Raw genomic sequence first — 21,086 nt, forward strand, 5'->3', positions numbered from 1 at the left:
CTTGCATAAATGGACACACATTTGCATCAACGAATGAACAGCATATCACCACAGGATGATCAGCTGGGAGATTCTTGGAGTTGTGTACAAAGTTATATTTTTAGGTTTTGGAAATCAAGGAGCAGCAGGATCAAAGCAGGCAGGACATATTTCCCCAACTTAGTTGCCACCTTTTCCTTTATTTTCTCTTTAGGAGAGCCCTTAGTTCAGTACAGCTGAAAATTTTGTTCAGTTCAATTTTGATAAGAATTTATCAACATATATACATTTTCTCATATGTGAGATACAGAAAAAAAAGAAATGTAAGAAGTTTGGTCATAGGAGAAAGTAAAATTGATAGAAACTCATCAGGCGCAAGTCTTCTCTCCATTTCTCTCCACTGCCGAAATGGAGTCCCATGGAGGCCATCATATGATGCAAGGCCATTTTCAGTGTTGTGGCAGTTCAAAGAAATTGAGAAAAAACTGCACTTTCAGGAGTTGTGTGCTACCCAAATCCCAATCAGAGAAGCCGGAGAAAAGCTAGGGAGAACTGGAGAAAAACATGGGATGGCTGCTGTTCCACAGAAAGGCACGAGACCTGATGGTAAGGAACAAAAGAAGACACTTCCCTCTGCTTTCTACCGCTGTCCCCCTCTTTCATGTGATGAGGTCCATAAATTGTCAAACCAGGCTCAGAGCATTATAAGCTTTTGTTTAATTCTGAAGAGTCTGGTTTTAATTTGTTTGTGAATTCAGCCATATTAGACCTGAACTAAGATTTCCACTTTTCTTTTTTTGCGAACCTTCACAGTTTTAACACTTGAATAGCAGGCATATATAAGATGGTAATCTCCTTCTTGGAAATCACAGTCATTACTGAATTGACTTATTGAAAACAAAGGAGGAGTTGTGTCAGTTAGGGTTTTTTTTTTTTTTGATAATTTTCACAAATATCTTCTGGATGGAAAGAACCAGAGATGTAAAATGTTGGGTGTGGAAAAAAACAACTGACACATATTCCCATCTATATGCATTTCCTAGCAATCTTGGGACTAGGACACCAGAAGTACCAATTAGACTGCTCCTTATTTTTGCTGCTTATACTTTATAGTGGGGTTTTTTTTGGTAGGTTATGTGTTGTTTTTCCATCTACAACAGTCATTAAAGAAAGACAGTTGTCACTTGCACAGTGGATTTGATTAATGAGCATGGATCTTACAAAAAAAGGAGGAGTCGCAGAAGAGTGCTTATTATGAAATGTTTTTACATTGAAGAAGTAGTGGGGGGAGAGAGAGAACATCATTCAGAGAGTTCTGATAGAACAGAAAGTAGAACTGTCACATTTCAATTTACATTCTAATATCTAATACAATAGCATTAATGGAAGGAAAAGGTTTCCCTCCCAAAAGCAGGTACTCTAGGCAGTACAATACAAATAGAAATAGGAGACCAGGGTGAGGGTGGGATCTCATATAAATATGTTTAAAGTAACATTAAATTTCTTTAGATTAAAGCCATTTAAAGATAGAAGATTAATGGCAGTACAACACACTTTTAAAATAGTAAAGGTAAAGGTTTCCCCTGACGTTAAGTCTAGTCGTGTACGACTCTGGGGGGTTGGTGCTCACCTCCATTTCTAAGCCGAAGAGCCGGCGTTGTCCATAGACACCTCCAAGGTCATGTGGCCAGCATGACTGCATGGAACGCCGTTACCTTCCCACCAGAGAGGTACCTATTGATCTACTCACATTGGCATGTTTTCGAACTGCTAGGTTGGCAGAAGCTGGAGCTAATAGCAAGCACTCACTCTGCTCCCAGGATTTGAACCTGCGACCTTTCGGTCTGCAAGTTCAGCAGCTCAGCGCTTTAACATACTTCGCCACTGGGGCTCCTCACTTTTAAAATAACGATCTGTTAAAATAAAAGGTCTTCATCTGGTGACAAAAAGATAACAAGACAAGAGCCAATCTAACTCACTAGAAAGGACCTCTAGAGCCTAGGAGCAACTACCAAAAAGGCTCTATTTCTCCACAGAACCAAGAGAATAGCCTTCCCTAAAGGTTTCAGAACTTGGAGAGGACACAGTCTTCTAGGTAACCAGGATATAGGTTTTATAAGTAATAACCACCACTTTAAATTGCACTTAAAAACAGATCCACAGCCAACAAAACTATTGTCCAAGTTTCGAAGGCCAAAAGATTTCTCTTCAGGTTAATAAAATTTCAAAGGTTAATTGCCTGGACCATAACAACAACAATCAAGACAGGTATTTTTCCTGTACTGTCTCCTATTAGTCCCATGGAATCTCTTACTTAGGACCGTCATCCCATGGAAGGTGGGTAAAGGGGAGAGAACCATCTTGTTTGTTCCATACTGTTGCAGTCTCATATCTTTTCATATTCAGTGATGGCAGCCATCGTACGTCCTTTTCCCAGCTTCTCTCCGTCTTCTGGCATCTTCTGGCATTGGGAGTCGGGTAGCACTTGACTCCAGAACATACAGTCTTCTCTCTGTTTCACTACACTGCCACAATAGAGTCTCATGGGCAACCACTGGAAGCGGTCTTTCATCATGTGATCCTCCGTAGAACTCCGTTTCAGCAGCACAGAGAAAGAGAGTGAAGATTGCATAGGATGAAGTCCCACATCTCTTATCTTTCAAAACACTAGCTTTCCTTTTAATCCGTTATGCCAACAAACATAAATTAAAGGTTACCAGGTCTTTACAAATATAACTCAACATTACCAACATATACAACAGGAATATATTTTTAATAGATGAAAACAGTAACAGTGAAAACTAAATCTGGTATCAGTTTGTATGAATCAACTGTCACAGCTTACTGAATGTAGTTTTTCATTCCTGCTTGATTATAGCATTTTTTCAATTCCTTAACACCACATACCCTGTACACTCATGTATTAGACTAGAAAATTTAGCCAAAAAGTCAACCCCAAAAACTGGGTTGACATCCAGGGGTCAATATGAATACTGTATCTTAACTCTTTTTTTAAAAAAAACAAAAAAAAACATCTTCTTCTCTGATTAGAGTGGCAAAGGCAAAAGCTTGGTCTCTCCTGCAAGAACATAAAAGAAGCACCAACTCCCTCCACTATCTCTCTGTGACAATAGTTCTGGCCTTTTTTGAATGCCTGGGCAAAGAAATGATGGCAGCAGCCAGGAGTAGCTAGCCCCCTGAAGTATCATGGTGCTTTCCCCTCTTTGTGGAACGATCCAGGGGCCATATCTAAACCCATGATTTTGCATCCAAAACTTGCCCTCAACTTATACATTCATATATTTCGTAATTAACATTTCAACTGAACCAACATAGTACAACTCTGTTAAGACATTTTGCCATAATTTAGGGCTGCCATCTAATTTGGCACTCATTCATACAGACTCTGCTTCTATAAAATAGAAAAGCCTCAATGGGGATTTTAAAAACTGACACAAAATGTAAGCACCTGCCATTCACCTATTTGTTTGCTCTTCCTTTTCTTATCTAAATCTGTTCCATGTTTCTCTAATTGCAGAGAAATGAACAGGGTTCTAAATCCTTAACCCTATGAGAACTGCACATAAGTATATTAATGTGTACATAGAGGGTACCCATTGGGGGAGTAGTAATGCCATTATATTGACAAAAAGAACTTGGCCTGATTACACCAGTCTATCTGTATATTTGAATGATGTCATTCAATACAGAGCTTCCATTAATAAAAACCCATTAAAATCTTATTAACTACCTTCAAATAAGAAATGGTATTTAGAGACTTAGGTCCAGATTCTGCTGACCACATTCACATATATTTTCCTGCCATGCAATTAAGGCTGTGTGGAAAGACTCTCCATTAAAGAAAATCAGAAAGAGAGCATGTCTGAGATAAAGAATGACTGTGGGGTTATCTACACTGATGGAAAAACTGTACTCACCACATAGCCACTATGATCTAGACTCACAATGTTCTTGATTATTTACTTGAAATGCAGTTATTTGGGGCAGCTGAGGAGCTTTAATCTTTTTATTTAAAAACTTACTTTTACCCCAAAGTTTTCCTGAAAATCTGGATGTTTTGGTGCATGGCTAGCCCTCCGAGACATCATCACATATCTGTAGAGTTGGGTGAATGAATAATGATTTTTCCCAGGTTGATTGTTCAATTTTAAGTTGGATGGTGTGACTGGTGTTTTTGTTTCATTTAAGAAGGGGTGTGCGTGGATACTTTCATATCAGATGGCAACAGTTTGGTTTTATTTTTCTTGGAAGATGCCTGTATGTGGGTTTTTTTATTTGTGGAGGTCAGTGCACAGCTGATCAAAACAATCTTCACAGAGTGAGAGTCCCAACCAGTGGCATGGTTAACACGACAGTGGTGGCTTCTCAATCTTCTCAATCTCTTCCACCTTCACAACCATTGTAACATGTACCATGTTGTCTTCCACCTGATCCGCCGTTGAGTTCTTCAGGTCTTCAGATTGTGCTTGGTCTGGAACCTCCTCTGAGTGCATGACTCCGACGGTTACGCAGGTTCATTGGAACATGTAAGCCCCCTCACCACGACAAGGTGACAATCCATTGAGGGGGTTTCATATCAGTATATCAGTATTAGCAGCCAAAGCCCTTATGAACCATGGGAGGGGAAAAGGCAGAGATATTTATATTTGTTTGCATTGTGGGGGAAAGTGGAGCAGCCTTAGTCATATGGTCGATAATAATGTGAAGGATTGCAGATGGGGATTGCTTCCTTATACCAAAATGAGTTCCATGGGGAAATGTGTGTCCAATTATGACATTGTCACCACAATGTGTATGACGTGTGTTGTGTTAACAGGGTCACTGAAGCCTGAGAAAATGAAATGTGAACTTTTTTCCATCAGTGTAGACATGCTCTTTGTGTGTAGACTGAAAGCTTAAGTTTGGCAGCTATTTGGAAGAAAATGAAAAAAAAATAGGATTTACTTTAAAATATTTGGAGCATATCAATATATACATTTATCATACACCTTTGAGCAGTTTACCTATGCTCTGCTCACTCATTTAGCCTTTTGGAGACTGCTATTAGGGTTGCAAGCATCTGAGAAATATCAAAGGTCTTCCACTAATAAAGACAGTAAAATATAAGAGAGGGTGGAAATCTTACACTGTTATTTTTCAGACTTCTAAAAGCTGAGTCCATCTTCAAACTAATGAAGCAAATGTACAATACTCTGCTTATGCACAGTGCTCATCGTCCCCAATATATATTTGACCAGGTCTGGTGTCCAATGGAATGATGGAAGTATCCGGGTGTCCACCCTCTTGCTGGAGTGACTGAGTCTGAGAGTGCCAAATCACTTTTCTGTGCCAGGTACACAGTATTGAATTTGTGCCAGAACTCACCAGGAATCTCAGCCTTGGCAACTCTTTTGATTGCAGTCAGCTCAGGAATGAAAAATAGGAAGAGATGAAAGCGTTCCTAAACAGGTCAAACTTTCATGGGGTAACTGGCATAACATCCCACTCATCAAGTATAGGGGAGTGTGTGTGTGTGTTTTTCCTAATGAGATGTAAGCTTCAGCACCTTTTTCTCTATAAATTAAAACACTGGCGGTATTTCACTGCAAGGCTCCTTACATGTGAAATAGTCACAGAAGACCCTGGCTCTTTACCCCCCTTTAAGACAGAGAAGTCATGTTCTACGCCATGTGTTTGTTTATTCATTTATTCATCCATTGGATTTATCTTCATTTCTCCCAGAATGGGATTCAAGGTTTGAAAGTGTTTCTTTGCGTAGGCTAAGGCAATATTTTCACAAAATGATGCAACAACTGTAAAATTGTTACTTCTTAAGTATAATTAGACACATTTGCATGTTAATTCTGAAATACTGGGGTTATAAAATCATTTGAGGGGATTTGTGTAAGTGTTGCCCAGTTTACTACTTTCAAGTATATGTTTGTAAGAAGAAATTAAGTGCAAAGTGTGTTCCTCTCAAATAACGAGCAATGGCAAACATGTTTCTTTCAGCAGAAATAATGACTCCTCAGATTCTATTATATACAATGGCACAGTAAAATACTGCCACTTATATGAAATGGCAGAATTAAGGGTTTCATTTTCTTTGGGAAAAAATTCAATCTGTGAATGGTTGAATCTAGTGATACATGAGTTCTGCAGCCCTGCATTCAACCAACCACAACTCAAAAACATTTGGGGGTGAATTCAAAAAAGAAACAAATTTTGTTTTTGCCATGTACCAAACACTGTGCTCATGTGTAGGCCTGGTGTAGTCTCCTTCCAATTCACAGGCTTTCTCTAGCATTCATTTTGAGTTGTTCACCATTTTATATAGGACACATTTTGTTAAATTGGGTTTATATTTGCTACTAAGTTTGGGCCCATCTACACAGTACCTTTATCCCAGGAGTTCTTGGTTTAAACTGGCGGGTGGCCAAATGGCATCCCCTGAAAACACAGAAGGAATCACTACAAAGCACTAAAACACGAGATTTTCAGTTATGGGAATATTCTGGTTCTGGCCAGAAAATACAAATATTCAAATCTCTCTATGTCCATACACTCGGAAAAAACATGATTTTTTATGTTGGTTTATTCCTGGGTTATACATGTTGGTTCCCAATTGGTTGAATCGTAAAAGCATGGCAACAGTTAATCAGAGGGCGAAAACTTTATCCTAGCAAGAGAAACTTCATCCTCCACATGTTTAATGAAGTTTGTGACATACAAATAAAGGTTTTGCCATGTGATCAACTTTTCCCATGTTTTTATGATTAAAGCAATGAGGAACAGACATGTATAACCCAGGAACATCAGTCTGTTGTTCCTAAGCACAAGTACATGACTAAACCTGTCTCAACAGATGGCCATGCAGCCTCTGAATGATAATAATAATGACAAAATTCTGTTCCTGGTTTGAAAGTGTCAGTTCCTGTTTAATAGCATAGCCCTGACTTTGAAAGCAGTGGTCTTACTCCACAAACTTTGTGTGTCACAACCTTCATTAAACGTGTGGAGGATGAAGTTTTTCATGCCAGGACTGAGTTTTCGCCCTCTAGTCAACTTTTGCCATCTTTTCAGGATAAAAGCAATGAGGAACAGATATGTATGACCCAGGGACAAAACTTGTACGAACAATGCACATATTTGCATCTGCTAATATAAAGGTTTTTTTTAGTCGAAATTTCCGGCGAACATCCCATGGTGGCCATCTTGCAGGCTTCGAAATCCCGTAACAAAGCAGCAAGTCTGGACGTTGCAGGCAGAAATCCCGGGACCAACAGGTCTGTGTGCAGACCTTCTCTCGAGTCCCCCCCCCCCTTTTTTTTTTTTTTTTGCCCCTCATGGAAAAGCCGGAATTTGGTGCTGTCTGAAAGTGCCCTCAGTTTAAGAGTTTGACTTTAATCAGCAGTTTCCATCATGGCATTTTTACTTATGATCAAGTTTTGCTACTGCAGCACACAAGTATTACACCATGAAGGCATACCAAACAAAGCTTCTTTTTTACAATATTTTAACTCCATCCCAGGCTCTCTTTTTCTTTCTTCTCTGTCTAGCACCATTGGCACTGGGAGGATGGTAAATAGGAGATAGAGAAACACAGATTTTTGGTATGGTTGCAGCAGCATTTCTGCAATGAACTATGTTATACAGCGTAAGCTGGAAAATTATGCGATTCTCTTCTAATCAATCTGGCTGTAGCTGTATGTGCCTGTTACAAAAGGCAAGCTAAACAGTACCTGACAGCAAAATTCTTTTCTGAGCATTTAGGAACAGCAAATCAGAAGGAAAAAAGGAGATCAGGGGTTTTTTTTGTTTGTTTTTTTCATGTCAGGAGCAACTTGAGTCGTTTCTGGAGATCAGGTGAGCTTGCCTCACTATCTCCTAGCACATTAAAAAAGCATAGATGTATAAAGTTTGCCAACAAAATAGAACTCATAAGAGTGGTGAAAGGAAATACATATCTAGGATGATTTTTTGAAGATTTTGAGTGATCTCTAGAAAGTTTGTGTAAAACTTACATGACCTGTTTTTTTCTTCATTTCACGGGTATGTATCATTAAGGGTTTTTTGTTTTTTTTTAGTATTCTTCCTTTTTTGATAGTGCAGGAACTTCTCCCTTCTCTTTCCGTGCTATTTCCAAATCTGGTAATATTTTTCTGTTTAAGAAATAATGCCCACGAATATCTACTTCATTAAATGAGGTATATCTGTGCTTATCTTATTATGCAACTTTATTCACTGAAGGATTCCACAATATATTACAAAAATACATTAATAAGATAGATAGAATGATAGATATGAAAATTATGTTTTGAAAATCCTACATGTAATACAAAAATTATTATTACTCAAGTGTGCACTTAGAGTGAAAATGACACTATTCAGTTTCTTCTGTAATACTTGATGTCATTTAAACTTATCCATGTGTCATATGTCACATATGATTTTATTATTTTAGGCTTCTGAAAGCATAGCTGAGGGATGCAGCAGCATGGCTAAATGTGCCTTGCAGATTCTTACTGGCTTGTTTCTGCAAGCCCTGTATTTCTTTATCAAGCTGCATAGATGCACTCCAATAATTAATAGTAAACGGGGCAGGGAGAATTTTTTAATGGTCCCCCTTTTTGAGATCTTGTGTTAAAAAAAAGAAAAGTTCCCATGAGTGAAGTATAAGTTAGCTTTTTTCAAGAAAAAGAAAAGGCATGAATTACATTTTTCTTCTTGTCCTTTAAATGAATAGCGCATAGTTTGGGTGAAATTATCAGGCAATTGCATGCCTTTTATGCAGATAATGCTATTTGATGAAAGCGGTGTTTTGATCTGCTAAGGATAATACAGATCCAGGGTTGGATTCATTGGTAAGAGTAAAGCTGTCTTCTGTGATAACTTCATCTCAGCATGAGGTCAGACGGAGAAAACTGGGATGGGGGATTAAAAAATGACACAGTCGGAGCAGTATTCAGTTCCCTGCTGTGCTCCTGGCTGCACACTATAGCTTATGTTTCTGATCTGTTATGGTATTGTCTGCTTTTCTCTCCCAGAGCAGAAAGAGATTGCTTAAAACTTTTCTTTTTTCAGCTAGAGGGATTAGTTCAGTGCAGCTTTTTTAATTAAAGAAACTGTATCTTTTTCAAGGCAATTTAAGGCTGCAGTAGAAGGCCATCAGCATTCATAACTTACTACTATTAACTATAACAAAGAGTTGTTATACCTTTTAAATTTTAAAAATTGGAACCAATCAGTAAAATTTTAGGGTGCATAATTGCTCCTTCCCCAAAATAAGTAGCACTGAATGAATTATTGTCTAGAACTAGCAGCTTCCAGTATGGCACATTCCATTTAGCTAAGCTTCCTTTATTAAATCCCCAAGATAATAGTAGAGAGTTTTAATTGCGTAAATAAGTGGAAATAATTCTGAACGCTTTTCCTCATTGTTCAAATTTTTAAAGAATGAGTCCTCCATTAATAAAGTGTACTACTCTATACACACAAAATTATTCATTGCTCAGGAAATAAAAATTTGAGATGAATTTGCAGTTCAGTTTTGCTTAGGTATAATAGATGGAAACCTCAAATATTTCAAATAAGGCCCATGTGGTGATCACTTTACAAAGCATACAGGGATGGTGCTTGGGTTGCAACATACACATCTCCTGCTAAATTCCATGTCAGATCAATTAGAAACAGTTCCCCTGGACAGACGGAACAGAGTGTGTTGCAGCTAGACTGACAAGGAATAGACTTGAAAGAAGCAATTCCAAGTTCTACTTATTTTATGAACACATTTTTTTAAAAAAATGTAAAAAATATTTTATTTATATTTCACTTAAATAGCTACTAAAATGACATTTTTATACGCAACAACAAAAACAACCAGGAAAATAATTGAATTATATCAGCCTTTCAAACCAGACCTTTCATTACATTGTTTTGTTGGATTCAACAAGTTGGAAGTTGAACTTGACACAGTTTTTGCATTCTGTACTAAGGGAGTTAATGGTCCGTTGTGATGAGGATTAGGTGTTTCTCCCAAAACATATTGTAGTCAAAGAAGAAGTGTAACTTTAAGTATACAATACAAACCCACAGAAATCCCATTTAATTCAGTGGACTATGCATTATATACCTTGTATTCAGTTCTGTGAATGAATCCTAGTTGTAATGAGCCTTATTTTTCATTCTGAAAAGTAATGAAAAATCATTATTTTATGTATTAATTAATTAATTGATTGGTATATTACCATATTTACTCAAGTCTAGTGCGCCATTGATTGTAATGCACACCTCAATTTTGAGGTGCACAGTACAAATACCGGATTTGCCATCTAATGTAATGCACCCCTTCCCAGCTGGGTGCAAGCAGAAGTAATGAACTTCCAATTGCAGCCTTGGCTTGGGGTGAGACGGAGCAGCTTCTCCTTCATCTCTCAGCTGAGAGGCTAGGGACAAGCCAGCTTTTTTGGGGGGGGGGGGTCTCCTTTGCCTCCCTGAGAGGTGAAGCCAGCTAGGAAGGAAGAGAAGGGTTCTTTTTCGTTCGCCTTCCAGCTGAAGTGTGAATGAGAATGCCTCCCACCTCACCCCCACCAAGCCAAGACTAGCAAAATCACCAGCTTCAGCTTTGTGGAGGGGAGCAGCTTCCCAACTGGCCTCTTTGATGGCCTTAATGGGGGCAGTTGGGAAGCTGCTGCTCCTTCACCAGGCCGAGGCTGGCAAGTTCTCCAGTCTCAGCCTGACAAAGGCGCATAAGCAAGGTTTAGGGCACATGATTGTAATGTGCCATTGAATGTAATGTGCATCTTCCTTTTGACTAAGCAATTTAGTCAAAAATGATGCTCATTACAATTGAGTAAATACACTATCTATATATATAAAAGGGTAATGAAATTTTGGCCTAGGACAAAACAACAAAACTACACATCCCAGAAACACTAAACTTGGCAGCACAACCCGTCATCCATGCCTCTACGTTCATACAACAAAAAGAAAACAAAAATAAAGTCCTAATTAGAAGGAGAGGAAGAATTGTTTTTATCCAATTGCTGCCAGTTAGAAGGCTAAGCTCCGCCCACTTGGTCTCCTAGCAACCCACTCAGCCCAGGGGACAGGCAGAGTTAGGCCTCACTTAGGCCTCTTCCACACTGCCTATAAAATACAGATTATCTGATTTGAACGGAATTATATGGCAGTGTAGACTCAAGGCCCTTCCACACAGCTATATAACCCATTTATAATGGACTTAATGTAAGGTAAAACCTTTACCCTTTACCTTAACTACCACCAATTCCTCAATACTTTATTTCCCATTCCACCATACTTCGCCACAGCAATACGTGGCCAAGCACAGCTAGTTTTATATATTGAACTAACTAAAATGGAATGCATCATAAATAATGCAGCACTTTTCTTCTTAGCGTTACAAAGACAGAATAATAATAGTAATAATAATAATAATAATAATAATAATAATAATAATAATAATAATAACAACAACAACAACAACAACAACACTTTATTTATATTCTGCCCAATCTCCTCAAAGGGACTCAGGGTGGATCACAGTACACATACACGGCAAACATTGAATGCCGTTTGGACAGACAAGACAGAACAGAACAGACAGAAAGGAGGTATGTTGTCTCAATGTCAAGAAAGGAGGTAGGGCAACTTTTTTCTCATTGTATGGATAGTGAAGGAGGCTGGCCAATAAGACTATATCAAAACTGTCCCTTCCCACCTTATACACTTTATGAGGCAGAGCTGAAGCTCTCCTGGCACTAGAGATGAAAAAAACACACACACATTGTTCCTCCACTCCAGTGGTGCAAATATCCAATGAAGTGGTGCTGTTCACTGGCTTCCCAGCCGAAGAAGGATTAAAAGATGAAGTGAACTATATCCAGTCCTCCCACCACGAGGATACAGTTGTCACGTTGCTCGCATATATGCATCCTGAAAAGGCAGGGGATGCTGTATTGCCACCTCTACCTTTACAAAGGAAAGACAGCCATCTGCATGCAAAAGAGGAGGAACATTGGCAACTGAAACTGGTCGTGTGGTGGCAGCAACTCCCCTCCCAAATGAGATAGAGCCATCAGCTGTGGCCAGAGACTAACTCAAAGAACTGGGCAGAGCAGCAGCAGCTGCTTGCCAGAATAGCAGGAACCTTGCTAGCAAGCAAAATGACCTGGTTGCACAATATTCCATATTTACTCGATTCTAATGTGCCATCAAATCTAATGTGGACCTCAATTTCCAAAACCCGGAACCCCCACCCACCCACCCCCAAGAAAATTACCATATTACACAAGTCTAATGCATACCCTAATTTTGTGAAGGCAATTTAGTAAAAAAAAAAAGGTGAGCATTAGAATTGTGTAAATATGGTAGTATAATTGTAAATGCTTAGAAAGTTTGTATTGTCCCATTCATTGCATTAACCAAGACTACCACATATGAATACCCATGGGAAAATCTCCATAGGTATTTGAAGTGTCTTCATAAATACTGTATATTTCCCCCTTACACTGAAGAGTGGGCAGGAGGGAAGGAAGGTTGTAGTAGTTCATGTGAAAAGATCTTTAATATTCCACAAGAGCCTATCTGCTGGGAATCTGCTGCTGAGCATGGTTTCCCAATTTTCAAATCTTCCAAAATGGAACACATGTTCATGCACATTGTATAGCTAGTTGAGGGAGAACATTTCTAGAAAAAATATCATGGGTATTTTTTGCCAATTTATATGCCAGTAATGGTTTACAGCCACTACAAAACAAGGTGACCTTGACCACAAAATCCCTCAAAACTCAAAAAGTGCCACTTGGACTCAATATAGCTTGCCTATTTATTCATACACACAAGCACATTCACACTCTGCCCTTCAAATTTACATTGCAGGTTGATGTGCAATAGAGGCGGACAGAAAGTAATACAGAGACTGGAGGACATGATTTTGCAACCCACTGTAAGCATGCAAGTCATTTTTTTTTTTTTGCATAAGCCCCCCCCCCCCCTTCCAAATGTCCGAAATGACCCAAACCCACCAAAGAACATGGAGGTTTTGACCCCTTGACACCTCTAAAAACAATCACATAGCCTTTTTAAAAAGAAAAAAAATCCAGCCTTTTAAACAAAGCCAAAATCAGTCCAGAATTGGCTGAGCATGTAACTGGAAGTGACATGACATCATTTCCTGTTATGTCAGATATGCCAGTGTTGCTCTCCAGGGCTCAGAGGGGTGAAAAGTGGCACTGCAAAGTCTGCAGTTGGCCACCCGTGGTGTGCAGCAATCTAGAGAAACATTACTTCTAAAATTAACAGAATATAACAGCACTAGCAGTAACAGTTATGATTAAAGACAGGATATAAAAGCTACAAGGCGGTCCATTTATAATGTGCAGGTAAATAATCTAATGCTAGGAGTCTAATATTATTTTCAGATAAAATATATCAAAGTTGGGATGTCACTATTAAGAAAGCCCCAAACCTCAATGTATGTGTCAGGCTTACTTCAAAGGACCAGTCTGAACGCAGATCAAAGACAGCTGCTCTCAAACACAATCTTTATTGAAGAATACATGACTTTGGAAAAGTCGAGAATGACCTAATGTTTACATACATCTAATTTTATCACTTCTGATGCAACGTAATATCACACGCAAATATCATCATCAAACCCCACCTTCTGGATCACATTTCCACCAAGGTTTCTATCCCCCCCACACTACAGCAATTATAATTGTTTATACTTTCACCCCTGAGTTCCCAGGCTCATTTTATCTTCTCCCGCCAGGTGCTCGCATGTTTATGTTATGAAGTCAGATTCAGGGCTTGGAAATTCAGCCCTGGGATCTGGCTGCATGACATGGCGCCCCCGTTTTCTTCGTCCTCCTCTTCGGTTCTTCTTTCACCATAGTCCTGAAACAAATCAAACAATAACTCTATGGGTCCATTTTGTCTAAAGTCCCCATATATTTTTTCAGCAAGCTGCGATGGAAGACTGGGTGTATTTTCCCTAAACTTTTTGGCAATGCCAATTGGAAAGTCACTTCATTGATAACCCCCTGTATTCTGAATGGTCCAATATATTTGGGGCCCAGTTTTCTTGAAGGTAACCCCAATTTGATGTTTTGGGTACTTAACCACACTAGATCTCCTTTATCTAATTTATCGCCTTCCACCCTTTTTCTGTCTGCGAACGTTTTATACTTTTTGTGTGCTTCTTTTAACGATGCAGTCACTTGATTCCAACATTCCATCATTTGCGTTTTCCATTTCCCTGCCTCTGTTCCTTCATTTTCTGTCCACCTCGGCAATTGGGGTAAAGGTTGTATTTCATACCCGTAAACTACTTCAAAGGGGGTTTTGTTTGTTGCTGAATGTATAGTTGAATTAAAGGCTAGTTCCGCAAACGCCAACCACCTAGACCAGTCATTTTGTCTCATGTTAGAGTACATTCGAAGGAACTGCCCAAGCGTTTGCTGAGTACGTTCTACCGCCCCGTTTGTCATGGGGTGAAAAGCAGAACTTAAACTCCTTTCTGCTCCTAGCATTTCCAAGAATTTTTCCCAAAATTTTGCTGTGAATTGTACTCCTCTGTCACTGACTACTCTACTTGGACATCCATGTAATTTGTAAATATGGTTTATGTACAATTCAGCTAGTTTCTCAGCCGATGGTAGCTTCGTCAGTGCTATAAAGTGGGCCTGTTTAGAAAACAGGTCTAATACTGTCCAAACATAACGATGTCCTTTGCTGACTGGCAGTTCTCCCACAAAGTCCATAGCTACACATTCCCAAGGCCTGGTAGGTTCCGCTACTGTCTGTAACAATCCCATAGGCTTCCCTCCTCCCGATTTATTTCTGGCACAATCATCACATTGGACAACATGATTCTTTATGTCCTTCCTCATTCCTGGCCACCAACAATGTTTTGCTATTGCCTTTGTTGTTTTGGTAATTCCTGTATGACCAGCGCTCTGGTTGTTGTGAAAACGATGCAGAATCTTAATCCTTAATATTGCTGGGATATACAGTTTCTTGTTTACAAACCAAAATCCCCCCTTCTGGTCCCCCTTTTCTGCGTTGGACGCGATCCATTGATCTCCTTTATAAGACTGTTTTAGTTCATTTCCCCAGTTATCTTCCCCGCCGAGTTCGACAAAAGCCGTGTCCTCCTTTTGGGTTTGTGCTCTTGTCCTGACAGCTAAGCCCCATTGTTTGTCAGAGAATATTGTCCCCTCCTTTGCTGTGGTTAGGCCTTCGTGTTGAGGCATGCGTGAAAGAGCATCTGCCAAGACATTCTGTTTCCCTTGAAAAAACTTTAATTGGAAATCGAATCTGCTGAAGTATTGCGCCCATCTGATTTGTTTGGGGGACAATTTTCTAGGAGACTTTAAATACTGGAGATTCTTATGGTCAGACCAAATTTCGAATGGGATTCCGCTTCCTTCGAGGAAGTGTCGCCAGCATTCTAAGGCTTTTAATATGGCTAATGCCTCTTTTTCCCATATTGGCCAACTTTTTTCAGTTTCGCTGAACTTCCGTGACAAATATCCACAGGGTTTTAAGTTCCCATTTTGATCCTTTTGCAATAGCACTGCCCCGTACGCACAGTCTGAGGCATCGCAATGGATTATGAAAGGGCTCCTGATATCAGGGTGTTTTAAGATGGGTCCTTCAGTGAAGCATTCTTTTAAGGTCTCGAATGCCTTTTGGCATTCTGGCGTCCAACTCAGTTTGGCGCCGGGAGCTTTCACTTTTGCTGTCTCCCCTTTCCCTTTTGTTTTTAAAAGTTCTGTAAGGGGTGCGGTTATTTGTGCAAAGCCTTTTATGAAGGGTCTGTAAAAATTTGCAAACCCCAGAAATGATTGTAATTGCCTCCTTGTTTGAGGCACTCCCCATTCTTTCACATCTGCTACTTTAGCTGGATCCATAGCCAACCCTTCTGGAGACATCCGATATCCCAGAAAGTCAATTTGAGTTTTATTAAATTCACATTTGGACAGTTTTGCGTACAGCTTTGCTTCTCTTAGTCTCTGCAAAACTTCCCGGACCAATTTTACGTGCTTTTCCTTATCTTCAGAAATGATCAAGATATCATCAAGGAATATGAACACCCCTCTGTACAATAACGGGTGTAGTATTTCATTTATAAGCTGCATAAAGCAGCCGCTTCCATTTTTTAACCCGAAAGGCAAAATTTCGTATTCAAAATGGCCGAATGCGCAGGAAAATGCGGTTTTCCAAGTATCCTCCGGTTTGATCCTTAATTTATGATACGCTTCAATTAAATCCAGTTTAGTAAATATGCTCCCTTTCTTCAATACGGTAATTAAATCCTTGACTAAGGGCATAGGGTATTTATTGTCCTTGGTAATTGCGTTTAAATTTCGGTAATCAATGCACAATCTTAGGGAATTGTCTTTCTTTCTCCTAAATAACACTGGAGCCCCGAGAGGAGAATTAGATGGCTTAATGAAGCCTCGAGCCAGGTTTTTATCAATGTATTTTCTCAATTCCTCCTTCTCTTGCACAGACATGGGATACACTTTTGGTTTTGGTAAGTCTGCTCCTGGGGTTATTTCAATCCCTACTTCTATATTTCTTTTGGGAGGCAATTTACTGGCCTCTTTCTGATTGAAAACATCCGCAAAGTCTCTGTATTCAGGTGGCAATAGCTGTGGGTCTATTTCCCCTGCTTCGTCTTCCTCGTCCTCCTCTTCTGCAATTTTGCTTATCTCCCATTGCATCTGCTGTTCTTTAAATGCTAAGCTTTTTCCTCTCCAATCTACTTCAGGATTTGCTTGTTCGAGCCATGGTATCCCCAATATTACATGGTATGTGGCAATAGGGGCTATCACAAAGGATATTCTTCCTCCCCATTTGCCTATTTTGCATGGAACTCCCCGTAATTCCTTTGTAGATACTTCCCCAGCAGCGACTGATCCATCTAGCTGCGAAAATGCAATTGGGGAGTCAAGTGCCATCTGCTGGCATTTCAGCGCTCCTGCTAATTCTGGGGTTATAATGTTCCTAGAACACCCGCAGTCTACAAACGCCTTGCAGGTGGCCCGATTTTCTAGCCCCGAGAGGCAAATTGGTACTACTATCATGCGTTTGTCCCGACTCACCAATCTTTCCGAAGATTCTGGGGCCTGCACCTCCTCCTCCGCACGCCTCCCGGTTGCTGGCTTGGGTTTTGGGGCTTTTGGCGGCTCCCCCTTCCGGGCCCAGCATTCCGCTGCTCGGTGGCCCGTCTTCCCACATACAAAGCATCCCGGTTTAGGTTTGTTGTCGTCTCCTCTGGAGGGAATCCCCGGCCTCCCTCCGGGTCTTTCTTGCTTCCTCGTTTCTCCTCGACCTCTCGCCACCGGTCTTTGCTGGCCGCTGCTGCTCCTGAAGCGCTTTACTTGGGCCAGGGTAGATTCGACGCGCCCCGCTAGTTGAATCCATCCCTGGAGCGTCTCGGGGTCGTCTCTGTGCGCTGCCCAGCTGAAAATCTCGGGGCGTAGTCCCTCTTTAAATAGTTCCACTTTGGTTACTTCAGACCACTCCGGTACCCTTTCCGCGAGGTGGAGGAATTCCTCTGCGTACTCGGGCACCGTTTTGTCCCTCTGTTTTATTCCTTTCAGCTGGTCTCGAGCCCTCAATTGCTCTAGCCGGTCTCTGAACCGGTTCTCCAGTGCGGCGAGGAAGCGGGGCACTGACCTCAGGCATGGGTCGCGTCTGGCATGCAATTGCACATACCAGCTGGCCGCTCCTCGCTTTAGTGTGTTGCCGATGGCTCGAACCCTGCTTGCTTCGGAGGGAAATGTGTGTGCGTTGTCTTCCATGTATCCTCTAATGCTAATTAGAAAAAAGTTCAGTTCATCTGATTCCCCTCCGTATTCCAGCTTGAGATCTTCCCTTCTAGGCATCCATTCCGCAGCCCTTTGATGTTGTCTGGGCGGCATGGGGAAGGGTTGCATCAGGTTTCCTCGGGCGGCTCCTTGGAACACGCCGCGCCCCACTCCGGTGGTCATTCTGCGCGGCTCCTGGAAGTCTGCCGCCGCTGTCGGCTCTTCCGCCCATCCGCATACTGGCCTAGCTGTAGCCCCCTCATCTCGCCCTTCCTCGTCGTACGGCACATCCTCCTCCTCTTCCTGGGACCCCCGCTCCTCTCCGCCTTCGTCTGCGAATCCACTGGACCCGATCCCTGGCCCCAGTGGCCTTTCCACCCCGACGCCCATTCGGGGGGTTGGGAGCTCTGTTGGAGACGGCGGCCTCAGGGTCCCCAGGGCTCGCTGACGCTCCACTTCTCGCGCCATGCTGTCCCGGAACTGCAGCTCCTGCCAGTATTCCTCATCTCCCTCGTCCCTTGCCGCCACGGGGCTCTGCGTTGACGCCCGCTGGCCCCTCTGGCTCCAATCTCCTTCTTTGCTTGGTTCTCTCTCGGCGCCATATCGGCTGGCCTCCTTCTGGAGATTCTCTTCCAATAATGGCACCAATCTCCCCACGGTTTCCGACAGCCTGGATAAATTAGTTTCCAGGATGGATAACCGCAGGGCCACGGTCTCCGGCATACTTCCTCCAGATCCCCAACTGGTTTCTGCAGCCGCAGAGACGCCTCTTCCGAGCCTGGGAATTCTCTGGGTCACGCCGTTCGGCTTGGGGTACCCCGTAGAGGAAGCTATGGCTTGCAGCGTCTCTTCTCTCTTCGGCCGGGCCCCTTGCAAAGGCCTCTCTGCCTCATTTGGGCTTTGATCTTCTTCCTCGCTCATTATCACTTCACTGCGAATTCCGCAGGAGGGTGAGAAATGGCATTCTCGACTTTAATGTCAGGCTTACTTCAAAGGACCAGTCTGAACGCAGATCAAAGACAGCTGCTCTCAAACACAATCTTTATTGAAGAATACATGACTTTGGAAAAGTCGAGAATGACCTAATGTTTACATACATCTAATTTTATCACTTCTGATGCAACGTAATATCACACGCAAATATCATCATCAAACCCCACCTTCTGGATCACATTTCCACCAAGGTTTCTATCCCCCCCACACTACAGCAATTATAATTGTTTATACTTTCACCCCTGAGTTCCCAGGCTCATTTTATCTTCTCCCGCCAGGTGCTCGCATGTTTATGTTATGAAGTCAGATTCAGGGCTTGGAAATTCAGCCCTGGGATCTGGCTGCATGACAGTATGATCATAAAATATCTTCTGGAGCACAATGCATTTCAAAGGATGATTTTAATAGGGGTGTGAAGAATTCTTGTTGAATTACACATTGTTTATAAGACATCCTGTTGAGAGTTGGTTAGCCCCAACAAGATCTCACCTCTAGAATAGGAATGAAACAATAAGTACATTTTTAAAAGTTTGTTCAATTTATACAGGATTGCCTTGTCCCTTTAGAAGCACCATTTTGCAGGTGAGGAAAAATGTATCTGTTTCTCATTTTCACATGTGAGAACAAGATAATCCCTACAGCCTTTCTTTGCAGACAGTATAAACTAGTATATTCAAGGATGCCCTTGAAAATGGTTTGAAAACAGTAGATGATATCAAGTCCTGCTACTGGCTTATTAATGGATGACGTCTAATAAAAATACATTACACTTATTCTGAGATATCCATTAGTTACAATTTGTTTTCAGAGGTAATTTTAAGGTGTTGATTTTAATCTTTGAAGTCTTACATACTCTTGATTTCAAATATCTCACTAGGGCAATTGTGGGCAACTTCTTTGGATAAAGGAGAACTCATTGCTGCAATCTTTGTAATGCTTGGGGGCGGAGACACACACACACACTATTGTTAATGTAGCTCCAACCAATGTAGTTCTCTTTCTGTATGATAGAGCCACTGCTCAAAGAGCTATGCAGACATTGTTCAATGCAGCAGCAACACAGATGCCATGATATAAAGTTCAAGAAAATGGAGAAGAGAACCAATGGGAGGGAACCCTTGGTTTTGGTGGAATGATTTTGTCAGGAGGACAATCCAGCTAGGGACAAAAATGGCTACATGGGGAACACATATGTTCAAGGTAGGTATAATGAAATAGTGTGCAGGCAGGGCTGTAGCCGGGGGTGGGGGGGTTAGGGGTTCAACCCCCCCCCCCCGAAATTTTTCAGGTTAAAAAAAAAACCTGGTTTACTCATGAATTTTAACTGGTTAACCAACTCCCCATGCTAAATCTATGAGACGCAAAAAAATTAAGAGTCCCTCCAGAACTACAAGCACTATCTCAAGCAAATATTGACAGGCCTGTAGCAAAGGTGGGGAGGGGGGGGCAGGGGTTCAAACCCCCCCCCCCCAAATTTTCAAAAAAAACCCCACCCAAAAAATGTCTGGCTACGGCCCTGTCAGGGTAATTATAATTAGCATATTAAAGTGTATCCAATATTTGTTTTATTTCATAAGTAAATAAAATCCATCACATTAACTCCAGCAGCAATTCGGCTTAAAGGTCCAAATCCTCTTTGAATAAGAATGTCTTTGCCCGCTGATAGAAATATCATGTTAGTCTTGTTTCACAGAGAATAAAGTTCCAGAAATCTGGGTGAAACCACCAAGGAGATAATGTATTGTGTTCTTCCCAAATGTGCTCCCAATGGTGGCTTCAAAAAATGTGTTATCTCAAGGATCATACATTTATTCTTTCAGATAGGCTTGCTGGAAACAAAGACCAGTACCTAGATTGGCAGTTGTCAAGACGAGAATAACATGCTCCCTACTGGTCCTCCTCAACACTGAACTAGACTGCATTGCAAGTTTCTGAGCACCTGAAAAGGTAGCATTTATTAGTGTAGTTCAAAGTTCCTCAAACTGTGCTCCTTCAGATATTTTGGACTTCAGCTTCCACAATTCCTAACAGCTGGTAAAGTGGCTAGGATTTTTTTGGAGTTGAAGTCCAAAGCACTTCAGTTAATACCTGTTTCAACTACACCCATGTTTTTCAAACTGCTTTCTCAAATTGTTTCTCAAAAACACTGCTGTGGTTGAAACAGGTATTAACTAAGGCATGTGCCATAGGTAGGCAGCTTAAAACTCGATCTGACTCTCTATAAATATGTGTAATTAATCATTCGTCTAAGCTGTTTAAATGCACCCATTA

The 21,086-nt window shown here is 41.1% G+C and overlaps 2 protein-coding genes across 24 annotated transcripts in view; one reads left to right on the plus strand and one right to left on the minus strand.

Moving 5' to 3' along the window:
- tenm3 (teneurin transmembrane protein 3) overlaps positions 1-21,086 on the plus strand; it is a 1,793,546-nt gene that overhangs the window by 1,186,514 nt on the left and 585,946 nt on the right. The gene's annotated exons all lie outside the window — the stretch shown is intronic.
- Positions 13,522-19,174, minus strand: LOC134299552 (uncharacterized). Its single transcript, XM_062982717.1, has 2 exons — positions 17,115-19,174; positions 13,522-13,899 (listed from the first exon to the last, which is right to left on the minus strand). Exons 1-2 carry the CDS (start codon positions 18,741-18,743, stop codon positions 13,792-13,794), a joined length of 1,737 nt encoding a protein of 578 aa, XP_062838787.1. The 5' UTR covers positions 18,744-19,174; the 3' UTR covers positions 13,522-13,791.

This window comes from Anolis carolinensis, chromosome 5 (genome assembly GCF_035594765.1).
Source record: "Anolis carolinensis isolate JA03-04 chromosome 5, rAnoCar3.1.pri, whole genome shotgun sequence".
Lineage (NCBI taxonomy): Eukaryota > Metazoa > Chordata > Lepidosauria > Squamata > Dactyloidae > Anolis > Anolis carolinensis.

What these genes read in the sequence shown, in the direction of transcription:
- LOC134299552 (XM_062982717.1), bottom strand. Translation starts at nt 18,743, where the DNA reads ATGAGCGAGGAAGAAGATCAAAGCCCAAATGAGGCAGAGAGGCCTTTG. An exon ending in CAGAATCTTCGGAAAGATTG is followed by an intron (nt 13,900 to 17,114) that starts GTGAGTCGGGAC and finishes GATTTGTTTCAG; the next exon opens with GACTATGGTGAAAGAAGAAC.